This window comes from Arvicanthis niloticus, chromosome 13 (assembly GCF_011762505.2).
Source record: "Arvicanthis niloticus isolate mArvNil1 chromosome 13, mArvNil1.pat.X, whole genome shotgun sequence".
Classification (NCBI taxonomy): domain Eukaryota; kingdom Metazoa; phylum Chordata; class Mammalia; order Rodentia; family Muridae; genus Arvicanthis; species Arvicanthis niloticus.
This window is the reverse complement of record NC_047670.1, coordinates 56,571,511-56,597,306: the sequence shown is the minus strand read 5'-3', so window position 1 is coordinate 56,597,306 and position 25,796 is coordinate 56,571,511. Positions and strand designations below refer to the sequence as shown.

Genomic DNA, 25,796 nt, shown 5'->3' with positions numbered 1-25,796 from the left:
TTTACTTATAAAAGGGGAGAGCAAAATATACTGTCAGAACATGTCTGTGTCTAAAATGTCATCAACATAATCAAAGTACTAAATAAAATATCCTAAAAGCTACTCACCTTGACAGGATTTGCCTGACTGACAATGTGTCATATGATTTAGAACATTTTTCATGGTGCGACAGTGAGGAAGATTGCACTGCCTCACTTCCCCATTAGCTTGCTCCCGGCGCTGGCACTTGTGAGCATGTAAAAGGAGAACAAGCTGCTGCTGGATGAGCTTGCGCTTCTCTGGATCAGCTGTATGTGCTCCAGAACCCATCCCTGGGGCAACTTGTGTCACCAGGCCTGGCTGCTGGACCGATGGGGTAGGCTGCTGGCCCTAACAAATGTAGCAAAGATATATTTTAACAGTGTGCCATCTTTTAACAGAGACTAAGTATTTTCAAATTAAACCCTTGGTGGTGATGATCTACTATATGGCTAAACTTCATTCTTTCATTTGGATGGGAAGAATTCAATATATACATGATAAATAGCTCTTATTATTAGAAAGATTCATGCAATAAGAAAATAAATTATAACACCTTTCAATAATAGTCAAAGTTATGACTAAGAGAACTAAACCAAAAGGAAGAATAGGTAAACTCCACATTCTCAGTATCAGAGGCTCACAGGGAACTGTAAGATCCAGACTCAAGGCTAGTCTTGTTTCTACAGAGCAAGTCTGAAGCCAGCCTGTCCCAGATCCTGCCTCAAAAACATACAGGGGGCTGGAGTGAAGTCACAGTGCTTCAATGCACTGCTAATTCTTCCAGAGACCTGCATTCAGTTCACAGCATACATATCCAGAGCTCACGGACTCCTGTAACTCCAGCTCTAGAAACCCAAGATACTCACTCTTCTAGCCTACTTGGGGACTAATATACATGCGTGCACACACGCACACAAAAGAAAAAAATCTTAAAACAAAAAAAGTAAACAAAAAAAAACAAGTGTTGGAACTGAAGACATGTGCTACCATGTCCAGCAAAAATTAGTTTTTATACCTCTAAAAAAAAAAAAATAACTTTTCCCTGTAGAAATTACTCCTTAGGAATCTTTGCATATTTTTTGAAATACAGACAATGAAGACAACACAAAATAATATAAACTTGTAAGATAAAATTGCTCTAGAACAAATTTTAAAAAGTAAAAACAAACCATTTAATTCCTAAGTAGAAACTGTTTGAACCCAAATCAGATTCACCTCCACAGGTGTGGGTCTCCGTCTCCACAGATTAAAAGTGTGTTCTACCTAGAGGAAGAGAAGGAGTAAGAAGAGGAGGAGAAGAAGGAGAGGAGAAGCTAGGTGATGAAAGAGAGAAAGAGGGGGGAGACAGGGAGGCAGATGTTCATGTATCTCCACCAGTCAAAGATAGTTGATATATCTAGGTTGGGTAGTGGGTTACACCTCTGATTGAGCAATACCAAACTTATAAAGCCTATGATTAACATTTAAAAAAAATGTGTATGTGCAAAAAGAAAAAGGGGGCATGGGATAGGGGTTTTCTAAGGGGGGGGAATGGGGAAAGGGGATGGCATCTGAAGTGTAAATAAAATATCTAATAAAAAATTATATATAAAAAAAGAATAAATAAACAAACAAACATAAACATAAAAAAAAAAAAGTGTGTTCTACCATGCCTAACATGTCCCCTTCCTTTGGTCTTTTATAAGGTCTGATATCAGCTCAGGACGGCTTGGAACTTCCTACATAGATATGGCTGACCTAAGCTTACTGAGAGCCACCTTACTAGAAATTTTAAACATATGAAAATTGTCCATTATAGATGCTACTGAATGAAGCTTAAGGGTAGCCACTCATGCACTTGGTTCCATTCCAACAGAGAAAAACAAAAAAACAAACAAAAAAAAATCATTTTGTTAATTGAAAAATTACAGAAATAAAATTAGTATTCAGAGTCGTTGAGAGAAGCCTTTCCATAAGAGTCTGTCTCCAAGAGCAGAAAGGTTCTATTTTCCTGTCCTTCAGTAACAATGCTTACCAGAGAGCCTGCTGAAGGATTCTCATAGTAACACACATTTAGTCTTATTCTGAATTATTCTTCCAACTGATCAATAGGCACAGCAAATAAAAAATTCCATGTGGAAATTCCATTCCAAGGCACAAGGATGATATACATCATGTATCCTAAGGCGCGAGTGTATATATAATAAATATATACTAAATGCCAGTGTACTAAATGCAAACCTAATATGCTCACAAAATGGCTCAATAGGTAAGTAATTGATGACCTAAGTGAGGTTCAAGAGTCACATCACACCTACTCTGCGGGTACATAAATGTTAAAATGAGAAAAAAGCCAGGCAGAGATGGAGGCAGAGGCAGGCAGACCTCTGAGTTCAAGGACAGCCTGGTCTACAGAGCAAGTTCCAGTACAGCCAGGGCTACACAGAGAAACTACATCTCCAAAAACTAAACTGAAAGAAGGGAAGAGAGAGAGAGAGAGAGAGAGAGAGAGAGAGAGAGAGAGAGAACACAAAACAAAAGACAAGAAAAAGTCTTAATGAAACAGTGCTAAGTACTCACCATGTTGGGCATTCCCCCACCAGGAACTGCCTTTTTGTCCATTGAAAATGGAGATAAGTTATTTGGTAAAACAGTCTTTGTGTGAATTTGGAGACCAAGGCCAGTTGCTCCAATCTGCTGTCCAGAATTCTGAGTGTATGGTGAACCATAAGGACTGGGATTGCTCATCATTCCCATCTACATAAAATTAGAAAACAAAGTGTCATTCTCTATATTACTAAGACATCACCATGACCATACTTCATGTTCTATATTAGAAAACCATCTTAAATAAAATCCTTTGATTATTCTAAAAAACATACTGCAAGACTCAGGAACATAGCTTAGCAGGTAAAGGTGCTTACTGCAAAATTCTATCAATCTGAATTAGATCCCCTATACTTGTAAAAGTGAAAGGAGAAGACTGACTCCACAAGGCTGTCCTCTATAACCGATACACCTGGGTGGTATATATGCTCTTAAGAATGTGCATACAGGCTGGAGAGATGGCTCAGCAGTTAAGAGCACTAACTGCTCTTCCAGAGGTCATGAGTTCAATTCCCAGCAACCGCTTGATGGTTTACAACCATCTGCAATGGAATCCAATGCCCTTTTCTGGTGTTCTGAGGACAGCTACAGTGTACTCATATATATAAAATAAATAGTTCTAAAATAAAAAAAGAATGCCTATACAATCAAAATAAATAAATACAACCCAAAAACACACTGAATAAAAGTGTATGCTTATCAAAGTGTATTTCACAAATTAAGGTTTAAAAAAGCTGAGCAACAGGTAGAGGCTAAAGGATCCAAAATTTCAAGGTCAGCCTCAGCTATAAAGCCAGGGCTACATAAAACTTTTTTTTAGAAACATTATCTTCTTTGAGCTCAGTTTATCTGGAGCCATCCTACTATACAATGAAGAATGTTAAGTAGTTTTTTACATTGAATTTGTTTGTGTACTCATGTGTGACCACCAGCCACATGCACTTGCAAGCACTTACCATAGTGCCTGTAAAGAATCTAGAAAACTATCTGAGTCAAGACACCATGCCTGGCAAGTGTCTTTACCTACCAAGACATCTCACAAGCAAGTCTCTCACTAAACTTGGATCTTGCCGACTAGGCCAAGGAGTCTGGCCTTTGCCTCTCCATTGTTGAGATTAAATAGCACCAGAGGCAGCTTTTTACTTGGGTGCTGGGAACTAATAAGTCACTGTACTTTTGTGGCAAGTATTTAACCAAATAATCTTTCTTAACCCCACTCCAACTGCATTTTCATACCAGGATTGGTTCTGTGAAGTCTATAATCCTAGCACTTAGGAAAGAGAAGCAGAATTACCAGTACCATGGCTGTCACATTCTCACTCTTATGGGACTATTATTAACTTGTAAAGGAAACATTAAGATCACAATAATGCAAGTGGTTTTCTTAAGTAGTACCACTTACACTCTTTTAAGACATAATCTCACTATGTAACCAAGGATGCCTTGGAAGGGCAACCCCCCTGCTTAGCCTCCCAAGGCTAGATCATGAACATGTATCACCACAACTGTGCTTATTTTGTAAGTGAGTGTTCTGCCTGGATGTATGTCTGTGTACCACTTACATGCAGTGCTTTTCAAGGACAGTAGAGGGCATCAGATCCCTGCAACTGGTGTTAGGGTTGGCTGCAACATAGATTCTGGGAATAGTGCCTGGGTCCTCTTCAATCCTTTGCTTATTTGGATTTTAAAGTAGTAATATTTATTCTAAAATAATTATAATATCCATGACTATACTGAATTACAGTATATTTATAATTTATAATTGTGTCCATAATTAAAAATGGAAATTCATTGACACATAGTATGAAAGAACTCTGAATGGCACAATAAAATAACAAATGTTTCTAAAAGTTCACAGAAGAAAATAAAATGCAGACACTTGTAAGCTGCCTCAGTGTCTATAAATAAGTATAATGTCTGCATTTACATATATCTCAATACAAATTGGTGTTCTATCTCAGAATTGCCACCTTCCCATTATTATACTTTGTCTCATGAAGCCTTTTTTTTCTCCCCCAAAGAGAATTAAGACAAGACTACATTTGTATCTGCTACACAGTTATTTGATTTTACTTCCTTTTATAGATGATAGTTCCTGATGTCCGATTACCCACCATAATACACTGACCTAACCTGAAAAGGCAAAGAAAGTACCAGTGTTATAATCCCAGATTGAAACATTCCACCCTGCTGGGAGCTCCTTAAATAGGAAGTAAGCAATCAATTAAAAATAGCTTCAGGAACTTCCTGAAACTGATCAGATTCACTAGATTCCCTCCTTGCCAGAGTAAGCAAAAGGCTGGGTTCCCCTGCAGACAGAAGCTGAGCTGCAGCTGAGAGAAAAGCTTCAAAAGAGGACTCTGAGGACACACCAGCAGTAGAAAGTAACCAAGCTGTCTCGAAGAGGCTTAGACCAATTGAGGCACGTGGAAATGATTTTCTTCAAGCTGTTGAGCTGCCTGCAGGCTTGTCTAGGTTCACAGCTTTGTGAATTATTACCCAGGCTGGATGGGCTTTAGTAATGCAGTTGTCTTTGAGTCATTTCTTCTCTTATAACCCCTTAACTCATACTCTGGTAAAATACCCTAATAAAGCTCACTGATTCACCAAATTGGATTTTGGTGATATTTATACTTTAGTCTGTGATTCCCTATTTGGGTAAGTAGCCATTGTGTGTTGTGTCTCCCCAGGGAAAGTTGTGTCACACAACAACCAGGCAAGGACAAGGAAAAAACATCCTCTACCCTACAAAAGTCTTCAAGGTGTCATTCTTCCTATTCTAAAATGAGCCTTATTTTTAGCACACATTAAATACCTATTAATACTAAACTTGCTGCCCACCCTTATACACAAAAACATTAAATAAAAATACAGCTGTTACGTGTGAACAAGAAAAAAAAAGTGTTTTGTTTTTGTTTTTTTGGGTTTGTTGTTGTTTTTGGAATCAGGTTCTCATTGTAGAGCCCTGGCTGGCTTGGAATTGACTGAAATCCACCTGCCTCTCTCTGCCTCTCAAGTACTGGGATTAAAAATGTACCACCACTCTGGCAGGAAAAAAAATTAAAAGTAAGTATTCTGCATAAGTCTGCTCCCAAAGCCATAGGGTTACTTCACGAAACTCTCAGTGCCAATCGGAGATGCTCCAGAAGCCACCAATATCGACTATTGCTGTTGTTTCAACTGTCTACCTGATCTAGATAGTAGAACACTACTTCTGAAAAACACACACTTTGGTTACAGAACATGGAGAATGGAGATGGAATGGAGCTGGAAGACTCATCCCTGCTGACTAGCTTTAATTTGCTAGAAGGTAAAATGCAGCAGGCTGCTAGGGAGTAAAGCCACTGATGGTCTTACCAAGCCATGCACCTTGCAAGCTACAACAAAGCTTCCAAGTAAGATGTCCCCAATGTTGCAATAGCATCCTTACTATTATGAGGGTAAACCAAGTTTCTTGATTGGATTTCAGGTCTACTCCATGGGAGGAAATTCATGTAGTAGCCCATAGCTATTTGCTAACCAAATTAATAGGGTGCCAAAGTACCTTCTTAATATTTTTGTTTATACCTACATACCAATGCTGCTGTAAGCCTTGGTCCTTGGTCAGAGAAGCTTTGTTTTGCACAGGAGAGTGATTAACACAGAGTTGCATTAATTACAACTGGTCAAGGTACGGAGAAAAAGTGACTGTTGAGTGTTAAGGAACAGATGGGATACTTTATCACCCCTAGACTCAAGAAACATGAAGGACGACTCCTCTGTAAAATGCCAGACACAATATGACTGCTACAGTAAATGAATGCACAAGTGTCGTTCCCTGAATAAGACCTGCAACAGAGTCAGTAAGATGGTTCAGTGGGTACAGGAGCTTGTGTGCACACATGTTTGATAACAGGGTTCAACTAGAATGCACGTTAAGGTGAAAAGGAGAGAACAAATTCCAGAGTTGTTGGGATCTTCATACACCTGCTGTAACATGCAATGCACACTCACATTATATATTTTTTTAAAAGAAGTGAGAAGGACCACAAGGAAAAGGGGTGCCTGTACAAGATGGAGCCCATTAACCTCTCATCATAGACAGGGGAAAAGTTTATTTATTACTGGCAGTTAATGTTGCTGGGGAAGGAGAATTCATTTTCTTGAGGGCACAGGACAGTTGCTCATGCTCCAGTAAGTGACACCTCATGATCCTAACTAAACTCAGCAGGTCACAAAGAACAACAATTAAGACACAAAAAGCTGAGTGCAAAGGCCCATGCTATTAATCCCAACATTACAGAGAGTGGCAGCTCTCTGGGTTAGAGACCAATCCAATCAAGGATACAAGCAAAACGTTGTCTCAAAGCAACAACAAAAACTCAAACAAGGTCCAATAACTATTTGGTTATTAAGTTTCTTAAGTTTCTTTTGTTTTTTAATTCTCAATCAACTATAAATAATGTTTAAAGTGAAAGACAGAACTACCCTCTCTCACCTCTCCCATACCCCTTGAATGAAGAAAAAAATTAAGATTTGGAAGGGGAGCTGATCAGTGGATCAGAGGAGGCAGAGGCAGGAAAACCACTAAGACTCAGGTCAGCTTGGTCTACATAGTGAATTCTAGGTTAGCCAAAATATCTATCAACACCTTGGCCTTTTTTTTTTTTTAAATATGCCTACACTGTGACTGTCTTCAGACACACCAGTGAGGGCATCAGATCCTATTACAGATGATTGTAAGCCACCATGTGGTTGCTGGGAATTGAACTCAGGACCCCTGAAAGAGCAGTCAGTGCTCTTAACCTCTGAGCCATTTCACCACCACACCACGCCCGGCTTTTTTTAAAAATATATTTCTATTTGTGGATATGTGTATGTGCTTGATTAGTTTTTATGCACAATGTATACATATCCATGTAACTGCAGAGGCCAGAGAGAGCTGGATCCTCTGGAACTGGAGTTACAGACAATTGTGAGACACTTGTTGTGAGTGCTAGGAACTGAACTCTAGTGTTCTGTAAGAATAGCCCAAGATCCAGTGGTGACACATATGCTTAATCCCAGCACAGAAGGCAGAGGCAGGCGGATTTCTGAGTTCGAGGCCAACCTGGTCTACAGAGTGAGTTCCAGGACAGCCGGGACTACACAGAGAAACCCTGTCTCGAAAAACCAAAAAGAAAAACCAAAAACAAACTAACAACAACAACAAAAAAAAAAACAAAAAAACAGTCCAAATCTAGTCTTGTAATAAACACACACAAGCATACAAATATACAGAGGCACTGAAGAAGTAGAACAAATGAATTCTCTACCTAAACATTGTTAATACCTACTATCTTAAAATTGTACTTTTATAAGGAAGCTGCAAGGATAACGTGGAATCTAAAAGGAGATAAAAATATTCCAATAGTTAAGAGGCCAGAAAGACTAGGAATTCATAGGCCACCATTTTGGAAGAATCATAATGGTACAGGATACCAGTCAAGTATAAAAATATTTTCTATAAATGTAATAAAAGAGCTTATGACTTGAACCAACATATTAGATCCTTGGTATATAAATAAATAACCGCTAAAATGGTCAAAAGGGTACTATATACACAAACACAAACAGTACTCACCTTAAGTGGCTGGGGGCCTCTCAATCCTGGTTGTCCTCCCAGCTGAGGAGAGCCCTGCTGTAGTGGCTCAGTCAATAAATTGCCAGCACTGCCCATGCCTGCGTTTGGGTATTGCATGTTTGGCCGTCCCCGGCCTGCTCCAATTGAACCATTCATGACTTGATTGGGCATTATCCCTTGTCCATTGCCTGCAGCCAACACTCCAGGATTCATGCCAGCATTCATCCCTGTGTTCATTCCCATGGCAGGTTGATTTACTGGACTGTTCATCATACCTGCTGTGGACTGAGCAGGACCCTGATTTGGTCCACTACTACCCATCCCCATGTTGGGAGAAGTCAAGCCTGTCGGTGCCATTGGGCTTTTGACCATGCTATTTATCAAACTTAATCCAGGGCTGTTCTGTTGGGACTGGCTGGCCATAACTTGGCCTGGGCCACCAACTCCCATATTGAGGTTAGGGGAACTACCAGACCTTAGCAATTCTGACAGCTGTTTATGTTTAGAGGCTGCATCTGGTACTATGCCAAGACTTGTCTGAAGCTGACTAATATCGCCACCATTTGTTAGTCCCAATTCCGAAGAGTTGATTAATTCATCTGGTAAGTCATGTTCCAGGTCAAACAGTGAACCAAAATCTAAAATCAAATAGAAAAGATAAAGGTTAAACATGACACAACCAAAATCAGAACATCTTAAGACAATTTAATTCTTGGTAAGCATAAGTTAATTACATCTACAACTCTCCAAAGACAAAATAAGTGTTTTTTATTGAAGCTTTTCATTTACTAAAACAGTATTGTATTCTTTTTAAAAGGTTAATTTTGGTTAGCCAAATAAGCTATAAAACTTAAAAACTGGCCAGATATGATGGCGTGTGCCTTTAATCCCAGAACTCAGAAAGCAGAGGCAGGCAGATTTTGGTGAGTTTGAGGCCAGCCTGGTCTACAAAAAATCCAGGACAGCTAGGGTTTGTTACATAGAGAAACCCTGTCTTGAAAAACAAACCAAAACCAAAACCAACAATAACAACAACAACAACAAAAAAAAAAAACAAAAACCCAACCCAAAACCTAAGAACTGAGGCATAACACCAAGTCAAAAGGACTGCATGTTGGCACAATACTTACTAAATGAGTAGCTGAAAACTTAGTACCAACAATTATTAGAAGATATGCTGGATCAGAGAGATTGGAGAGACTCACTAGAGAATGGCACTTGCAGCTAAGCCTGACAACCTGAATTCATGCCCCAGAACCCTCATGAATAAAGAAGAGAAATGATTCCTATAAGCTGTCCTTTGACTTTCATTCACACCCACAAGGACAACCACAAAGACATGTAACAAATTAATGTAAAAACTTTGTTTTCTAATTATTACTTCTTAGTGTTGATGTGTATGCCGTCAAGAGATCAGAAAAGAGCATCTTCTCTGCAGATGGAATTAGAAGCACTTGTGAGCTGCCTGACTTGGGTGCTAAAAACTGAACTTAAGATGCAGAAAGGCAGGAGATGCTTATAACCACTGAGCCTTCTTTCCAGACCTTTAATAATTTTTTCAAAATGCTAATCTAAATTCAGTGTGATGGCTCCTGCCCATAGCCCTCGCACTCAGGAGGAAAGAATGGGCTTACTTAGCCAGTGAAATCTTGTCTCAAAACAAAAACCTCTAACTTTTGAAATTAAAAAAGGCAATTCCAGTGTTCCTTAGAAAGAAAGTTAAAATGAAAACTAAGTAAGTACTGTAATACATATAGAACCCACACAAGTCTGGATGCAATAGAATAGAATCAGAATAGTATGAGCCACAGGTGATGGGCTGTCAGCCACTCTCTACCTCAGCCAAGAATTATAGTACATATTATAGACTTGGGCTCCTCAATATTGGTACTTTTTAGCATTCTACACCAGCAAATGCTTTACTGTGTGGCAAGGGGAGAATATCTTAATGGTTCTTAACATATTCAGATACTTTTCTCTGCATTTGACTACAAAACTTCCTTACACACACACACACACACACACACACACGCACACGCATGTGTGGCCAGTATTATTTTAGCCCATAGTTACAGCATGAGCCTATAATTCCAGCATCTGAGAAGTAGAGGCCAGATAAGGAGTTCAAGGTCATTCTAGCCTATGAGACAATGCCAAAAACCAAAGTTTCTAGACATTGACATCTTATTGACCTGTTTTAACATTCAAGTGTTTGAGTTTTCTTTCCTTCCACCACAAACACATAATAAGGAGCCATGCAGGAGCTAAAGAGACTGCTCAGACAACAGAGTGTACAACTACTGCAGAGGATGCAAGCCACTCAATTCATGAAGCTCAGAACCATTTGTAATTCCAAGAGACTTGACATTCTCTGCTGGCCTCCAAAAGCAGCACATTCATGTGTACAAACCCCAAACACAGATATACAGATGATGAAAATAAAAATTAGTTAAAAAAAAAAAATCATGGATAGTTTTGGAACATAAATTTTGAATGAAAGTGATCTAAAGCTACCATTCAAAAATTGCTTAATAAACTAATACTTTTTTCATTATATCCTTGATATTTACATAATTAAGATTATTTTAAGTATTTTTTTTTACTTTACACTAGAATATCCAAGGAAATAGTCTATTATCAGCATACTGAACATAGTGAAGGAACTAAGAAAGATAACCTTCAACTACTTAAAATTTATACATGTCACAAATTATGGAGAAAAATCACCAAATAAACAGTAATAAAAATAGCCAGGGCAGTCCACCAAGATGGCTCAGCTAGTAAAGGCAGACGACACTGGATGTTTGAAAATGAGCTGACATCATGGTGGAAAAAGAGACTACTTGGATTCACACAAGTTGTCCAGTAGTGGCACACACAAATAACATGAGAAGAAAACCCATTTAAAAACTAAGGGGTGGCTGGGCGGTGGTGGCGCACGCCTCTAATCCCAGCACTTGGGAGGCAGAGACAAGCGGATTTCTGAGTTCAAGGCCAGCCTGGTCTACAGAGTGAGTTCCAGGACAGCCAGGGCTACACAGAGAAACCCTGTCTCGAAAAACCAAAACAAACAAACAAACACCCTAAGGGGTGGGAATACAGCTCAGTTGTTAGAGGAATTGTTTTAAAACACATGATGGGTAGATTTCCTCCCCAGTCCCAAACAAAACTAGTCTTGAGGAGTGCCCAGATAGCTCAGCAGGTGAGCATATTGTTCTTGCAGAATTCCAGTTTAGGTCTACTACTTACATGTATGTGCTTAGCACAGGCCTTTAAGCCCAGTTCTTAGGAGGCAGAGGCAGATGGGTCTCTGTGAGTTCAAGGCCAGCCAGGACAGAAAGACTCTCTCAAAACAACAACAACAACAACAACAAAAAACAACCTAAAACAAATTAATAAATTGCAGGAGCGGGAGAGATGGCTCAGAAGTTAAAAGCAATAGTTGTTCTTACAGAGAAACCAATTGAATTTATGGTATCAATATACTGATGGCTCAAAATCGTCTGTAACTAAAGTTCCAGAGGATCCAATACCCCATGTACACAGACATGCATAGGGGTAAAACACCCATACACACAAAAGAAAAATAAGAGAAATACCAAGTAGGCAGATCTCTTCCAGTTTGAGAATAGCCTGGTCTATACAGGGAGTTCCAGATCAGCCAGGGCTACATAGTAAAACCTTACCTTAAAAAAAAATAAATAAAAAATAAAAATAAATAAAAATAAGAACTCGGGACTGGAGTGACAGCTCAGAGGGAAATAAAAGCACTTGCTACTCTTGCAGATGACTCAGTTTTAGTCAAAGAACCTATATGCATATACATGGTACGCACACATATATGTACAGGCAAACACATGTAAAAAAGTAAATAAACATTAGCTGAATGGGCTACAAACAGGCTCGGTGGTTAAGAGCATTTGCTGCTCTTGCAACAGACCTGAGTTCAGTTCCCAGCACCAAAGTGGGCAGTTCACAACTGCCCTAAATCCAGCTCCAGGGGATTTGACATATTCTACTGGTCTCTGTAAGCACACGCACATGCACACAGGTGCACCTACATATACAAACAAAAATCACTTGATTTTAAAAATCAAGTGAATGGTATATTCACATTAAACCCAAACTTCATGTTAATTTATCACTGTACAACATCTTGATTTTCAGTAACAGATAAAGTGTCATAGCATTTATTTTTAAATCTCCAAAAAGATAGATAGATGGCTCTGTAGGTAAAGAAACTTGCCCGAAAAGCCCGACCATCTGAATTCAAATCCTAGAATACATATAAAAGTAACAGAAACAACTCCACAAAGTTCTCTAACCCACACACCAAATGTAGATTCAATAAAAATAAATAAAAACCGTCTGGCCAGGCAGTGGTGGCACACACCTTTAATCTACTCAGGCAGATCTCTTGATTTCTAGTCCAGCTTGGTCTAAAAGGGAGTCTCTTAGAACAGCTTTTCTGCTATCAGGCTCTCCCCGAATACATGGCCATCAGAACAGTCTTTTTCCAATCATTTTCTTACTCCTACATTTTGCTGTGAAAACCCAATAATGGCAAATTCCTTACCATGTTTGTCTTACCCACTTCTGTCTCCATGAAAACATCCAACCACACAACATACGTTCTAGCCACATCATTTGCATTTCTGTGAAATACCCTTCCTCATGTCTAACAAAAGCTAAGTACTTTGAACCCTAATGACTTTTGTTAAAATGTATGTTTTGTTATATGAATTTTTTCCAGCAATATCCAAGACCCACGTCTGAAATCTGAAATATCTCTATTAGCTACCTTTTTGGGGGGCTTGGGGGAGGTAGTGTTCATTCAACCAGGCCTACAGGTTTGTGGCTCTTCTGGAACTCAATCGGTAGGTAGACCAGGCTGGCCTCGAACTCAAAAGAAATCCACCTGCTTCTGCCTCCCCAGTGCTAGAATTAAAGGTGTGTGCCACCACCGCCTGGCCCCTATCATGTACCTTTAAAGATTACCAGTGCACTGTTTGTAAGGAAACTCCGTGTGTGTGTGTGTGTGTGTGTGTGTGTGTGTGTGTGTGTGTATACCACCACCTTAGCAGATCCTACACAAGAGCAGAAACTACCTTGGTTCATCTTTATGTTCCAAAAGCCTAATCTTTGGTAAATATTTAGCAACAGCTTACTACAAAGGAATAGACATCAAATGAAGACAGTGCCTTTCTCAATTCAGAAGCAACTTCAAATGTCCAAGTTTTACTCACTTCCCCAGTATACCCATTCATTCCTTTATTTGTTCATGTAACACATACATACACCTCCCACACTCACTTCTCTTCCTATAATCTCTTAGTTAATTACCCTACCATCTTCCCCAACTTGAAACTTGGAAATAATCGTAGATTTCCCCACCTGGCTACTTATACTGGGAATCAATACCACATTATATCTTAGCCACCTAACTGTCAAACCTTACTTTTTTCCATCTTCTGTGATAAAGACCACCCTTACTAAAGCCAGAATCCTTTACATTTCATTTCTCTTACTGCCTCTTTCCAAGTCTTACCTCACTTTAATATCTTAAGTATAGCTCTGCATCCATTTAAATGGCTAAAATGTACAGTTTAAGTTTCTATAAATATTGTCAGCTACACATGTCTAACCCCTTGATTATCATCTCTAAACTTACTATCTCTCCAGTCAATTGGGATATACAGGTTATTAGAATGATCACACTTTCTAGCCCCATGTACCCTTGTTCAGCCAAGGGACATCGTAAGTATTATGAGATTCCAGGACAAGACACAAACTCCTCACAGACACCCACCAGTGTCTATAACCTAGGCTTCATATTCACCTATCTGTTCCTATCTATACTTCCCAAATACATGCTGGTCACGTCCAACTTTTCCAATATCAGTCTTTTACCCTTTATCTGTAAATTCTGAGAAGGGAAAACAAAAACAGTAACAAAAACATGTCTGTTTGAACATGAAGTGTTTCATAAACCAAGCAAGCATAAACACCCAGCATACAAGTATATAAAAAACATTAGACCAAAAGACTACTGCCATCTTGTTAACTCTTTGTTCTAATACTCTTTAAATTGTGGTTCACAAGCTAACAATAGGTCATGAAACTCATCAAGGGGGTGGTAGCATCAGTGCTTTGAAAAACCAAAACTAAATACCTGGATATGGTGGCACATCACTGTAATCCCAGCACTCAAGGAGGCTAAGGCAGAAGGGAGGAAATACCATTTATCAGTAGGGTTGGGGAGATGGCTTCTGTTAATAAAATGCTTGCTACTCAAGCATAAAGACCTGTGTTTGAGCCCCCAGTACCCATGTAAAAGCCAAGCAGTGATATATATTCCCAATGTATTCCCAACCCTGGGGAAGTAGAGAGAGGAGGATCCCTGAGCCTTGCTGCCCAGCCTATCTAGCCTAAACAACGAGCTTTTGATTCAGTGAGACCCCATCTCAAAAAAATAAGGTGAAGTGTGATTACAGAAGACAAAAAAAAAAAAAAAAAAAAAAAAAAAAATCATCTGCTGGTCCAGACATATACACCAACATACAAACACACATGTACATACACAATAATAAATTTTACACTGTGACCAAAATTTCTGGCTTTACATTTAAATGTAGTTCTTAATCCTTAAACTAGGTGTTGATGCTTCAGACCTGTAATCCTGACACACAGGAAGCAGGTAGGATTGTCATAGTTTGAAGTCAGCCTGACTTATAGTATGAGTCTGTCGTTCATGTATGTATATATGTATGTACGTATGATTTATGTCTTGGTGTGATAAAAGAAAACTAAAAAGCACTACATTTTTCTTCCTCTTTATAGGAAAGTATCTTTTGGCTGGGTGATGGTAGATCATGCCTCAGGAAGCAGAAGTAAGCAGATCTTAAGTTCTAGGCCAGCCTGGTCTATAGAGTGAATTCTAGGGCAGCAAGGTAAGGGTTACACAAAGAGAAACCCTGTCTCAAAATAAATAGATAGCTAGAGATAGATAGATAGATAGATAGATAGATAGATAGATAGATAGATAAATAAATAAATGGATCTTTTTGGACAGGCACAGTGATTCTACCTCAGATAACCAGGCCAAGCAGAAGCAAAGTCTGAGCTACTATGCTATTATTACAGTGAGTTCCAGGCCACCTTGTAGTACAAAATGAGACTTTGTCTCAAAACAACAAAAACAGTGCCTGAAGAGATGGCTCAGTAGTCAGTACTTGTTGCTACTGCTAGGGTTCAATTTCTGGCACCCACATTGTACCTCATAACTGTCTGTACCTTTAGTTTCAAAGGATCCAATACCCTTTTCTGGCCTTTGTGGGTTCCAGACACAGACAGTGTGCATACGTGCATGCAGGCAAAACAATCACACATAAATAAAAATAATCAAAATAAAAACAAATATATAATAAAACCCATCTAGACTAGCAAATGAAAATTGAAAAACTGAAAAAAATTATTCAATTTTTTAAAAATTGAATTAAAATTTTTTAAAAAGTATTCAATAACCAAATTTTGAAGAAAAAAAAAAAACAACCTTGAATGCTGCCAATAAGAACAATTTGATTCCCCATTTCTCATACTGTTTAAAAATACCAACTAGTTTTTAATTATTTAGATACAAAACATTATGTGGTAGGAAACACATACATTGCTTTGGTTAATTTTCTTAGAACAAACTCTCACTCTAATACACTTCTGCCTAGAAAACTTGCAGTTTCTTGCTTCCAACTCCCAAATTCTAAGATTATAGGTACACCATGACTAAGAGTGCTTTTATTCTTAAGTTTGCCTCTCTGCACCCCATATTCTTATAGTGCTAGAAGACTTAATATTTAGGTGGGTGATATAGAAGTCTGCTACAAGACTTACTTGATCACTACCTCTCTACACTCTAAGTCCTTCCCTGTGTCTTTATCCACCATATCTGTATGTCCATTAAAATAAAAGTCTGCCACTAATGTCCTGTGGTGGAGTTGGCAATAACTAGTTAACACTTCATGTGTGTACACATTGTACATCAAGTGCTGTCCTGAACTTTAGTTTTCTTTTGTCTCAGGGTCATTTATGTAGCAGTATTACTTTGTAGCCCAGGCTAGACTCTAACTAGAAATAATTAGCCTGATCCTCCCAGAGTTTTAGGATTGCAGTTTTCCTAAACATTGTATACAACATTCTCATTTATTCCTTACCACAGCCCTGTAATAGTGGGTACCAGAGGTAAGAAAGATGGACTGTGAACTGGTTCAGTTAATAAAGGCATGGGATTCTCAGTGGTAAAAGACTGATTCCAATGCCATTCTCTTTCACCACTCATCTTTGTTGTCCAGGGTTTTGTTTTGTTTTTTGAGACTGGCTCTCACTACATATCCTTAGGTGACCTAGAACTTGCTATGTAGATGGACCCCGCTAGCCTCAAAATTATCTTCTCAACAAAACTGAGGATTGTTCTTAGAGGCATATAAAAAGAATGTTATCTAAAAACAAATTTTATATGGAGCTGAAGAAATGGCACAATGGTTAAGATCACTTACTGCTCTTACAGAAAATCTGGGTTCAGTTCCAAGCACACACATGACAGCTCCAGTCTCAGGGACCCACACCCTCTTCTGATCTGAGGACACCAGGCACATTTATGGCATACACATGGAAGCAAAATACTCATATACAAAATAAATCTAAAACTAAAAAAGTAAAAAAAAAAAAACAACAACAAAAAAAAAAACCCATACTAAACTGCTAAAAGGCTTAATTAGTATTTATTTTCTTAGCTCCCCACTGTGTCTGTCTATGCATGCTAGTCACAGTCATGCATATGGTTGTCAGAGGACAAATTTGTAGAGCTGGCTCTCCTTTTTTAACTTTTACATAGGTTTTATATATTGAACTCAAATCTACAGGACTGCATAAGCAAGTACTTTTACCCATTCACCCATCTTAACAGCCCCATTTTAATAGTCTGTTCAAGAAATGAGCAACAGAAAAAAAGTATTAAAATTTCAGAAACTAGCCATCATATGAAAAAAAATGGTCATTTGCTAAAATAACAACAACAAAAAAACACTGTTATGTTTTGATTTCTTCATTTTTTTGTTTTGAGGTAGGCAGAGCCTTGCTACATTATAACCAAGACTGAGCTCAAACACTCAATCCTCCTTGCCATAGCCTCCTGACTGCTGGAATTACAGTGTGTACAAATGATCATGCCCAACTCATTTTCCTGTCATCCTTATGCAGGGACCATGCTAATCTTCTCTGTACTATTCCAATCTTAGTATATGTGCAGCCAAAACAAGCACAAAGTTAAATGTTTGGTTTGTCTTAATCTTTAGTAGAAATTGTTTCACTAAAGTTCCTCACACTCACAATAGCTTCAAGCAGGTGTAATGCAGCATACCTGTGGTCCTAGCTACTAAGGAGGCTTAACTGGAAAGTTGGTTGAACCCTAGAGTTTTCAGACCGCCTAGGCAACACCACAGGACCCCATCTTGAAAGTTTAAAAAAAAAAAAAAACTGAATGAAAACAAAAACCACAAAATGACTATTTCCTATTTCTTATTAATTAATTGCTGGGTATTAAACTGGAAAAATGACATCTAAATTTTTTTGTAAATTTACCACAAATAATTAATTACTTTATACCCCAACTTATCAGGCAATATTTAGCATGTCTACAAACACCACTTCGCATTCATCTTCAAGTGTTTCAAATTATTTTCTTCACGTTGAATAGACAAGAGGAGTTAGAAAACTAAGTGCCAGAGGGAACTAGCCCTCTTCTCTCACTGAACACAGGCTCCTGCTGGGGAAAGGCACCCACACTATAAAAGTCACTGCCAACCAGGCAATCAGTTTGAGGACCTATCAACTGAATTTACAAGGCCTTGAGAAATTTAAGGTATGGGGCAAAAGTGTTCTGCTATATTTCACCAGTCAGCAAAGCAATACCTCACTAAACCATGGGGTTGATTGTTCAACCTATCTGATTTTAAAGCAACTCTAATATACACATTTTGCAATTAAAAACAAAACAATTAAAAAAACAAAATTAAAGCATAATGCCAAGAGCTAAGCAAAAACAAAACACAACTCAACAGAGGTATTCTAGGTAGGATAGTAAGTCATTTACTTTATACAGTGTTATCTTGAGAAAAATAAAACTTAAAAAAAAAAAAAAAAAAGCAGGACAGTGGTGGTGAACGCCTCTAATCCCAGCACTTGGGAGGCAGAGGCAGGTAGATTTCTGTAGACCAAGGCCAGCCTGGTCTACAGAATGAGTTCCAGGACAGCCAGGACTACACAGAGAAACCCTGTCTCGAAAACCAAACAAACAAACAAAACAAAACAAAAGGTGTGGCTTGCCTCTGTAATCCCTCACTGGGGAGGCAGAGGCAAAAAAGCTGTAGCAAAGTAATCATCTTTACCAGTTCTCTAGGGCATACATTAACCCAGTGGTCAAAATTCAAAGTAGACTTCATACACTGGGTCTTTAGTGCCTTTGAAACTGGGGTAGAGAATATTGGTTTGTAACATAAATCCAAGCCACTTCAGTTATCAACACAGTAGGGTTACAGAAGAAAATCTTTACCCTACAGAACCGTGATAAGTCCTAAAACTCATCTTTACATAGCCTGTTCTTAAGTGTCTTTTAAGTGATTTTCAGGCAGTGACAAAATGTTCACTGAGGAATGAAGGAAAAAGATCACACTCATCACTGCCATCATTTAAGATCAGCTGAAATAGTCAGTTCAACAAGTATTCAAAAACTTACCTATTAACTTCTGTGAACAATTTTATATGTATATATATATATAAAGTTTACAAATAGCTTTTATGTTCTTCTAGGGGAGAAAGAATAGAAGAAAGTTAAGTTTCAAGCAGGACACTCAGAGACAAGCAACAAACAAATCTCTGTGAGCATGGTCTTCATAGTTTCAGGACTGCTAGAGCTACAGAATGAGTCTCTACCTCAGAAAAGAGAAAAAAATACTAAAGTACAAAAACAAAGAAAGAAAAAAAAGAGGGCAGGCTTTTATTCTTTCCCATTTCAATAAATCAAGTCATGGGACTCAACATGGCAATTTCATAATGTACCTGGGGTCCTCTTAATTCTGCATTACCACCTAAATCCAAAAGTTGGCAGGACTTGGCTCACACCTTTAATCCCAAGCACTTGGGAGGCAGAAGCAGACAGATCTCTATGAACACAAGGCTAGCTTGGTCTACATACAGAGTTCCAGGAAAGCCAGACTGGCTGTTACACAGAAAAACTTTGTCTTGAAAGCCCAAAAAGAAAATAAGGGTGTTAAGGGGGTGTGTGTGTGTCACAAGTTGGCGTAAATACTTACTTGTTTTGTGATACTTCAGCGCTTACCAACTCACAGATTTAGTTGCTTTTTTTTTTTTTTTTTGGTTTTTCAAGACAGGGTTTCTTTGTGTAGCCCTGGCTGTCTTGGAACTCACTCTGTAGACCAAGCTGGCCTCGAACTCAGAAATCCGCCTGCCTCTGCCTCCCAAGTGCTGGGATTAAAGGCGTGTGCCACCACCGCCCTGCTAGTTGCTTTCTTATAAAGAAAATGCATTCAAATATGATAGATATACATACACTACATATTATATAAGCCTAATTTGCTTTTTAAAAAGTTTATAGGGTCCAGCTGGAGAGATGGTTCAGCAATAATGACACTGGCTGCTCTTCCAGAGGGCAGCAGTTCAATCCCCAGCAACCACATAGGAGCTTACCCCTGCCTGTAACAACAGTTACAGGAGATGCCACACTGTCACACAAACATATATATACATATATACATGCACACATACATACACACATATATACATAGGCAAAACACCAATGCAAATTTAAAGAATTTTTTTAGAACTTTGGCCAGCTCTAGATAAAATTAAAATCAGGCACAACAACCAACTTTCATGTTTATTAAATACCCAATGGACATCTTAAAAATGCAAGCCAGGCAGTGGTGATCAATACCTTTAATCCCACCACTCAACAGGCTGAGGCAGACAGATCTTGAACTCCACATGAGTTCCAGGATGACCAAGACCACACAACCCTGAGGGGGAGGGGGCAAGGGCGGGAGCGGGGGGTGGGGAGAATGATCAAATAAAAACACTGCCAGGTTTTAAATGTAAAATGCTTCCTTACAAGCTGCCTAAAAACGGGTTGCTACCACATTTCTGGATCCAAAGAACCACCAAAATGTAATGGCACCCTCATGGTAAATTCAATCTCCCAGCTGTGACAAAACAAAGAAAACTAGGCTGGTATAATTTAAATTATATACCTGCTGGGCTTGGTAGCACACACCTTTAATCCCACCAGGGAGGGAGGCAGAGGCAATCATCTCTGTCTCAACTGTGGGCCAGTGATGGCTATGTAGTGACACCATGTATCAAATTAAAAAGGGGGAAAAAAAAAAAACTTAAAGCAAGCCAGTCCTTTGACATGGGCCTTAAACCCCAACAAACAGGAGGAAGAGGCAGGAGGCTCTCTGTGAGTCTAAGGCCAGTCTGATCAACATGAGGAGTTCTAGGACAGTCAAAGCTACAAAAATCCTGCCTCAAAACAAAACAAGCCTATTGAAATAAAAATTTTAAGAAGAACAAAAAAGCCGGGCGGTGGTGGCGCACGCCTTTAATCCCAGCACTTGGGAGGCAGAGGCAGGCAGACTTCTGAGTTCGAGGCCAGCCTGGTCTACAGAGTGAGTTCCAGGACAGCCAGGGCTACACAGAGAAACCCTGTCTTTAAACCCCCCCACCCAAAAAAAAAGACTCTAGTAATTGATGCAGGTCAGTGGTGGCACCTGCCTTTAATCCCAGCACTTAGGAGGTAGAGAGGCTGGTGATCTGAGTTGCAGGACATCCATATCTACACAAAGAAAACCCCAGACCCTACCCCTTGCCCCAAAAAAGGACTCCAGTAATTGCATTCAGAGATATACAAAGCAAGTTTTGCTTTTTTTAACCATGAAAGTTAGCCAAAAGATATACAATTTAGCAAAATACACAGATCAAAGAGTCCAGTAGTCCTCCACCTGAACAGAAATGTATGAACAGACTTTAAGACTAAGTCTCTCCGCCGGGTGGTGGTGGCGCACGCCTTTAATCCCAGCACTCAGGAGGCAGAGGCAGGTGGATTTCTGAGTTCGAGGCTAGCCTGGTCTACAGAGTGAGTTCCAGGACAGCCAGGGCTACACAGAGAAACCCTGTCTCGAAAAACAAAAAACAAAAGACTAAGTCTCTCAAATCAGAACATCAAAAATTTCATTTTAAAAAGTTTTCCATACAATATTTCATACTACTGGCTATGTCAAATATAGTAACTTGTGAACATGTTACAAAAGTACATTTATTATGGGGGCCAGGGGATGAAACAAAACTGCAAAGTGAATGAGTCTTTAATATTAATGTCTATGCCTATGAATTTCAAAGACATACTTTCAAAAAAATTCTCTAAGACTACAGGAACTTCACAGGTAAATGCTCAATATAACTAAAGTTACACTGCAAGACTCATCCTTCCCAACTGTTGCAGGTGAGCAAAACTCATGGTTCATAATACAGCTGCTAAAAGAGGAAAGCACTGGCTCTACCTTATTTTCATGCCTTAATATAAATCCTACTCAAAAACATGGCCCACAGGTTCTCTACGCTTGCAGGGTACCTTTAACTCTATTATACACTCTCATTGGCAGATGGAGGGATGTTGAGCCTGTTCTGAGTTAAAGGGATGCTTGTAGTAAGGGGGAACATCTTGTGAACTGTCAGATGACCAGCCATTATTCCTCATTATCCTGGCCTCTCAAACAAGTCAGACAGCAAAAGAGGACCAGGTCAGTGATCATCAGAATCATAACACTAAACTGACAGTAAGCAAAAAAAAAAGAACAGATGATGGAAAGAAAGTCTCCCTGAAGGTCTCCTAACAAAGGGGCTGACTGAAGAAAAGAATTCCTTGATCTTGTAAACTGAAATTACAAAGGTCCAAAAAGCAAAACAAAACAAACATGCAAGTACAAAACCTACTGTATACTTTTAAACTTGTACAATCACTTTAGTTGGAAGTTCATGACTGGGACTCTTCCAACTTACTATCTCCATTTTAAGTACCTAATTGCAGAAAGTCTTCATCTTTTCTCTTTCCCTGCTAAATAAAAAAGTGACAACCTGCAAAACAAACGTCTCAGGTCTCCTCACCTTAACACACAGTTTGAGACATTTTAGTTTCAAACCAAACAGATACAAAATAAACTGCAGTTCATACTGCCTCTTAAGGCAAGGATGGAGAGAGGGGACTTAACAGTATTTTGCTGAACTTTACGTTACACTTAAAACCTTGGATCACAGACACCAAGATTTGTCTTCCACCCCCATTCCTGCTTCACAGGAGCAAAAAAATCTTTAAAGGTGGGAAAGCTGAGGAAAAAGAATTAAGTGCAATAGTGGAGAAAGATTGGAAAACCCTCATTCGCCAGTAACAAAAAATAGTAAAAGTGTATAAAAGTATAAAAGCCCTTACACACAATTGTATCGGCATTTCCCAAATTAAATTGCATGGAACCAACAATAAAGGTCCATGCAGCTCACACTTCCAAGCTCTTAATTCCAGAACACACAACGATCTGACATGACACAGTGTTGCAATGAATGTATCAGAAGGCAAAGAAAATGGTTGGGCTACTGGACGCCTTCGACCAGTCCATTCAAAAACCTTTAAAATTAAACACCGGGCAGAGAAATGGGAAGAGATACACAGAAATACCCTATAATGAAGGTGCAACGAGCAGAAAAGCAGAAGGGAACTATGGAAGGCCGGGAGTCCCGAGACTAACCTGTGCCATCGCTGGCGGACGCCGAGAGGGCCGGAGATGAGAGTTTAGGCCGCTTGGCTGAAGGCGGCCCGGGTTCCACCACATTCTCGGCCATTTTTAATTCTTTCGGAGATACAACCGAGGAAAAAACAAGAATCCTGAGGAAATCTCTTCTTCAAAACGGGGTCCCCGCCCCGCTCCTAAGGGTGGGCTCCGGAGCTCCGCCGCCACCCAAGAGGGGTGGGGGAAGTTCCTTTTTCTCTTCGCCTGGTTGCGGTGGCCGGAGAGGGATGCGGACTCAACAGAAATGGTAGGGGCAAGTGCGAGGGGCCGGGCCTAAAGCAGGCCGGGAGGAGGGTACAGCAACACTGATCCCACGAGCACGTCCGCTGCAGCGAATTCTCGGGAACTCACAGCTCTACAGACGCAGTCCCCAGCCCGCCACAGCGAGCCCCTGCCCAGCCGAGGTCTCTCGGAGCTCCGCCGCCGCCATCAGCCTCTTCCTCCTCGGCGCTGTCCTCCTCCTTCTCATCGCCACAAGGAGGCGGGGGCGAAAAAGGGGGAGAGGAGGAGGCGACCAGACACACTCACCTCCTCCCGGTGCCCCCTCCCGGGCCTGCGCCCCCACCCTGCGAGCCCTCCTCCTCCTCCTCCTGCCGCTGCGCTCCGCGCCGCCGCTGCCGCACCGGCCCCTAATGGCCGCACTGAGCTCACCCGAGCCGAGAGCCAGACTGGCACCGGAGCCAGCTCACATCGCGCAGCGGACAGCGGAGGCGCGGCGACGACGCCGAGCGTGGAGCTCGCCGGCCCGGAGGGCCAGGGGGGCCGGGCCGAGCAGGGCCGCCCGCCCGCAAGCCCGCGCTGACGCCAAGCCCACCGACGCGGCCTCTCCGCGCGCCGCGCTCTCCGCCTCCACTCGCAAGCCCGTGGAGGAGAAATAAGTACGGCCGCCTCTCTGGCCCTCACCCCCGGCAGCCAGGTGTCGGGAGCTCCCGCCCCCCACCCGGGGGCTCGGCTCGGGGGCCGCCCTGGACGGCGGGCAAAGGCGCCGCGGGGCGCGGGGTTATGTAATGGTCCCCCCTTAGGCGTCGACGCTGGCCGGGCTGCGGTGGGGGTGTGTGCGGGCAGGAGGGGGCTAAGGGTCGCCTCAGCCTTTGCGCCCCGGGCCCCCAACCACTGTCTCTGTCGCTCCGGCCAGGTACCCTCCGCACTCCCTGCTCGCGCAGTTCTCACTCAGCCGGGCGTCCCGCTTGCCCGACTCTCGCCCGGTCCCTTTAGTACTCTCCTCCCCCCCCACCCCCCCACAGGCTAGCACACAAACAAGATGGCGGCTGTTGTTTCTTGCCTCTGCCGAAACCTCCTTACAGGATAGCGGTAGCGGCGGCGGCCGGAAATGAGCCAAGATGGGGGGGGGGGGAGCAGAGAGGGGAGGGGCTGAGGAACCGGGGGCGGGGCGAGGGCGGGGCCTCTGCCTTGCAGCTCACACAATGGGGGAAGCGGCGCCGGGGGGCGGTGCCGGCTCCAATCACGGGATCCGCCCAAGGGCCCAACGCGGTAGGCGCTTCCGCAAACTCCCCCGGCGTCACTCGGTGGCTCCCTTTAAAGGGGAGGTCTTGAAGGGGGGGGGGTCGGGAGTGGACTTAAAACGTATTTTCAGTCGGTAGACACTTAGGTGGCTGGGCTGGGTCTCTGCGTAGAATGTAATCAGAGCTCACCAGGGTCGGAGCGCCCTGGTTTTGCCCTCTCAGATTGATCTTTGGAGCCCCATTAAATCGGCCAAGCCCCTGTGTTTCAGAGTAAAAACACTTTCCATCCTCTTCATAGCCTTTTCGGAAGGAGCAGTTCATATCTCAAAGGCACATTGCTAGCTAGTCCTTTAAGTTTTCTCTGAAATGTCTGATTCAAAAATGAAAAATCTGAACTACGATAAGATTGTTAGAAAAACCCTGGGGGAAGAAGGTACCACAGCATGGGAGGCTATTCAGGGCTAGACCCTACATACAGTTTTGCCCATCACGTGTCTATACATCTTTACCAGCTACCACTCTTAAAATCCTTGAGAACTCTTTTTCTGAACCTCCCTGAAACTTCCAAGTTCTTTTGAAGGTATTTCCACGCATTTCTAGCAGATGAGCTTAATAAAAGACCACTTTCTGCAGTGCCTTAAATATAAATATGGGAGAGGACAAAAAAATGTTAGGTGCTAAAAATAATGTAACACTAGAAAAAAGTGAGGAAATGCTATCAAGTCTAGTGTGTAGGGCAGCCCAAATCCAGGCAGAAAGCAAGCAGCACGCTTTTAGAGTTCTCAAATTACAGGATGTCTCTGTGTTTAGGATCCTCAAATATAGGGAAAGTACCAAGGTGCTATGTGACACTAAAGGAAACCTTCAAGACATTACCTATTGGATGTGTAGTAAACTTGCCTAATATTCCTGTGGCCTTAAAAGTTCAGTCACCAGTACTATCAAAAAAATAAAATTTTTTGTCAGATTTGTGTTTTATATTTACTGTGTGTGTGTGTGTGTGTGTCTGTCTGTCTGTCTGTAGGCATGTATAAATGTGTGAACATATATACCCATGACCCCCATGGGGAGGTCAGAGGACAACCTGGAGGAGTCATTTCTCCTTCTGTACCCTTGTTATTGTTCCAAGGATCCATCCAAAAACTCAGGCTGAGCAATTGGTTCTACACTTGTTCAACTGTCTCATCGGGTCTTATTTTCTCATATTTCATATCTTAA

General features: G+C 41.0%; 1 protein-coding gene and 1 non-coding gene across 4 annotated transcripts in view; both read right to left on the bottom strand.

Annotated features, from left to right (window-relative positions):
* Positions 1-23,367, bottom strand: part of Ep300 (EP300 lysine acetyltransferase) — a 61,581-nt gene extending 38,214 nt beyond the window's left edge. For 2 of the 3 annotated variants that reach the window (XM_034516595.2, XM_034516596.2), the window contains exons 1-4: positions 23,074-23,367; positions 8,210-8,847; positions 2,581-2,757; positions 108-369 (exon numbers count right to left, since the gene is read on the bottom strand). In XM_034516595.2, the coding sequence (XP_034372486.1) occupies positions 108-369; positions 2,581-2,757; positions 8,210-8,847; positions 23,074-23,167 (1,171 nt within the window). In that variant the 5' untranslated portion in view covers positions 23,168-23,367. Of the gene's footprint in view, positions 1-107; positions 370-2,580; positions 2,758-8,209; positions 8,848-14,381; positions 14,426-23,073 lie in introns of all 3 variants that reach the window. The other variant, XM_076911675.1, reaches the window with a different exon arrangement.
* Positions 17,417-17,523, bottom strand: LOC117719460 (U6 spliceosomal RNA). The gene has a single exon (XR_004608183.1). It is a non-coding gene; the product is annotated as a U6 spliceosomal RNA (small nuclear RNA).
* Positions 23,368-25,796: the final 2,429 nt, after the last annotated feature.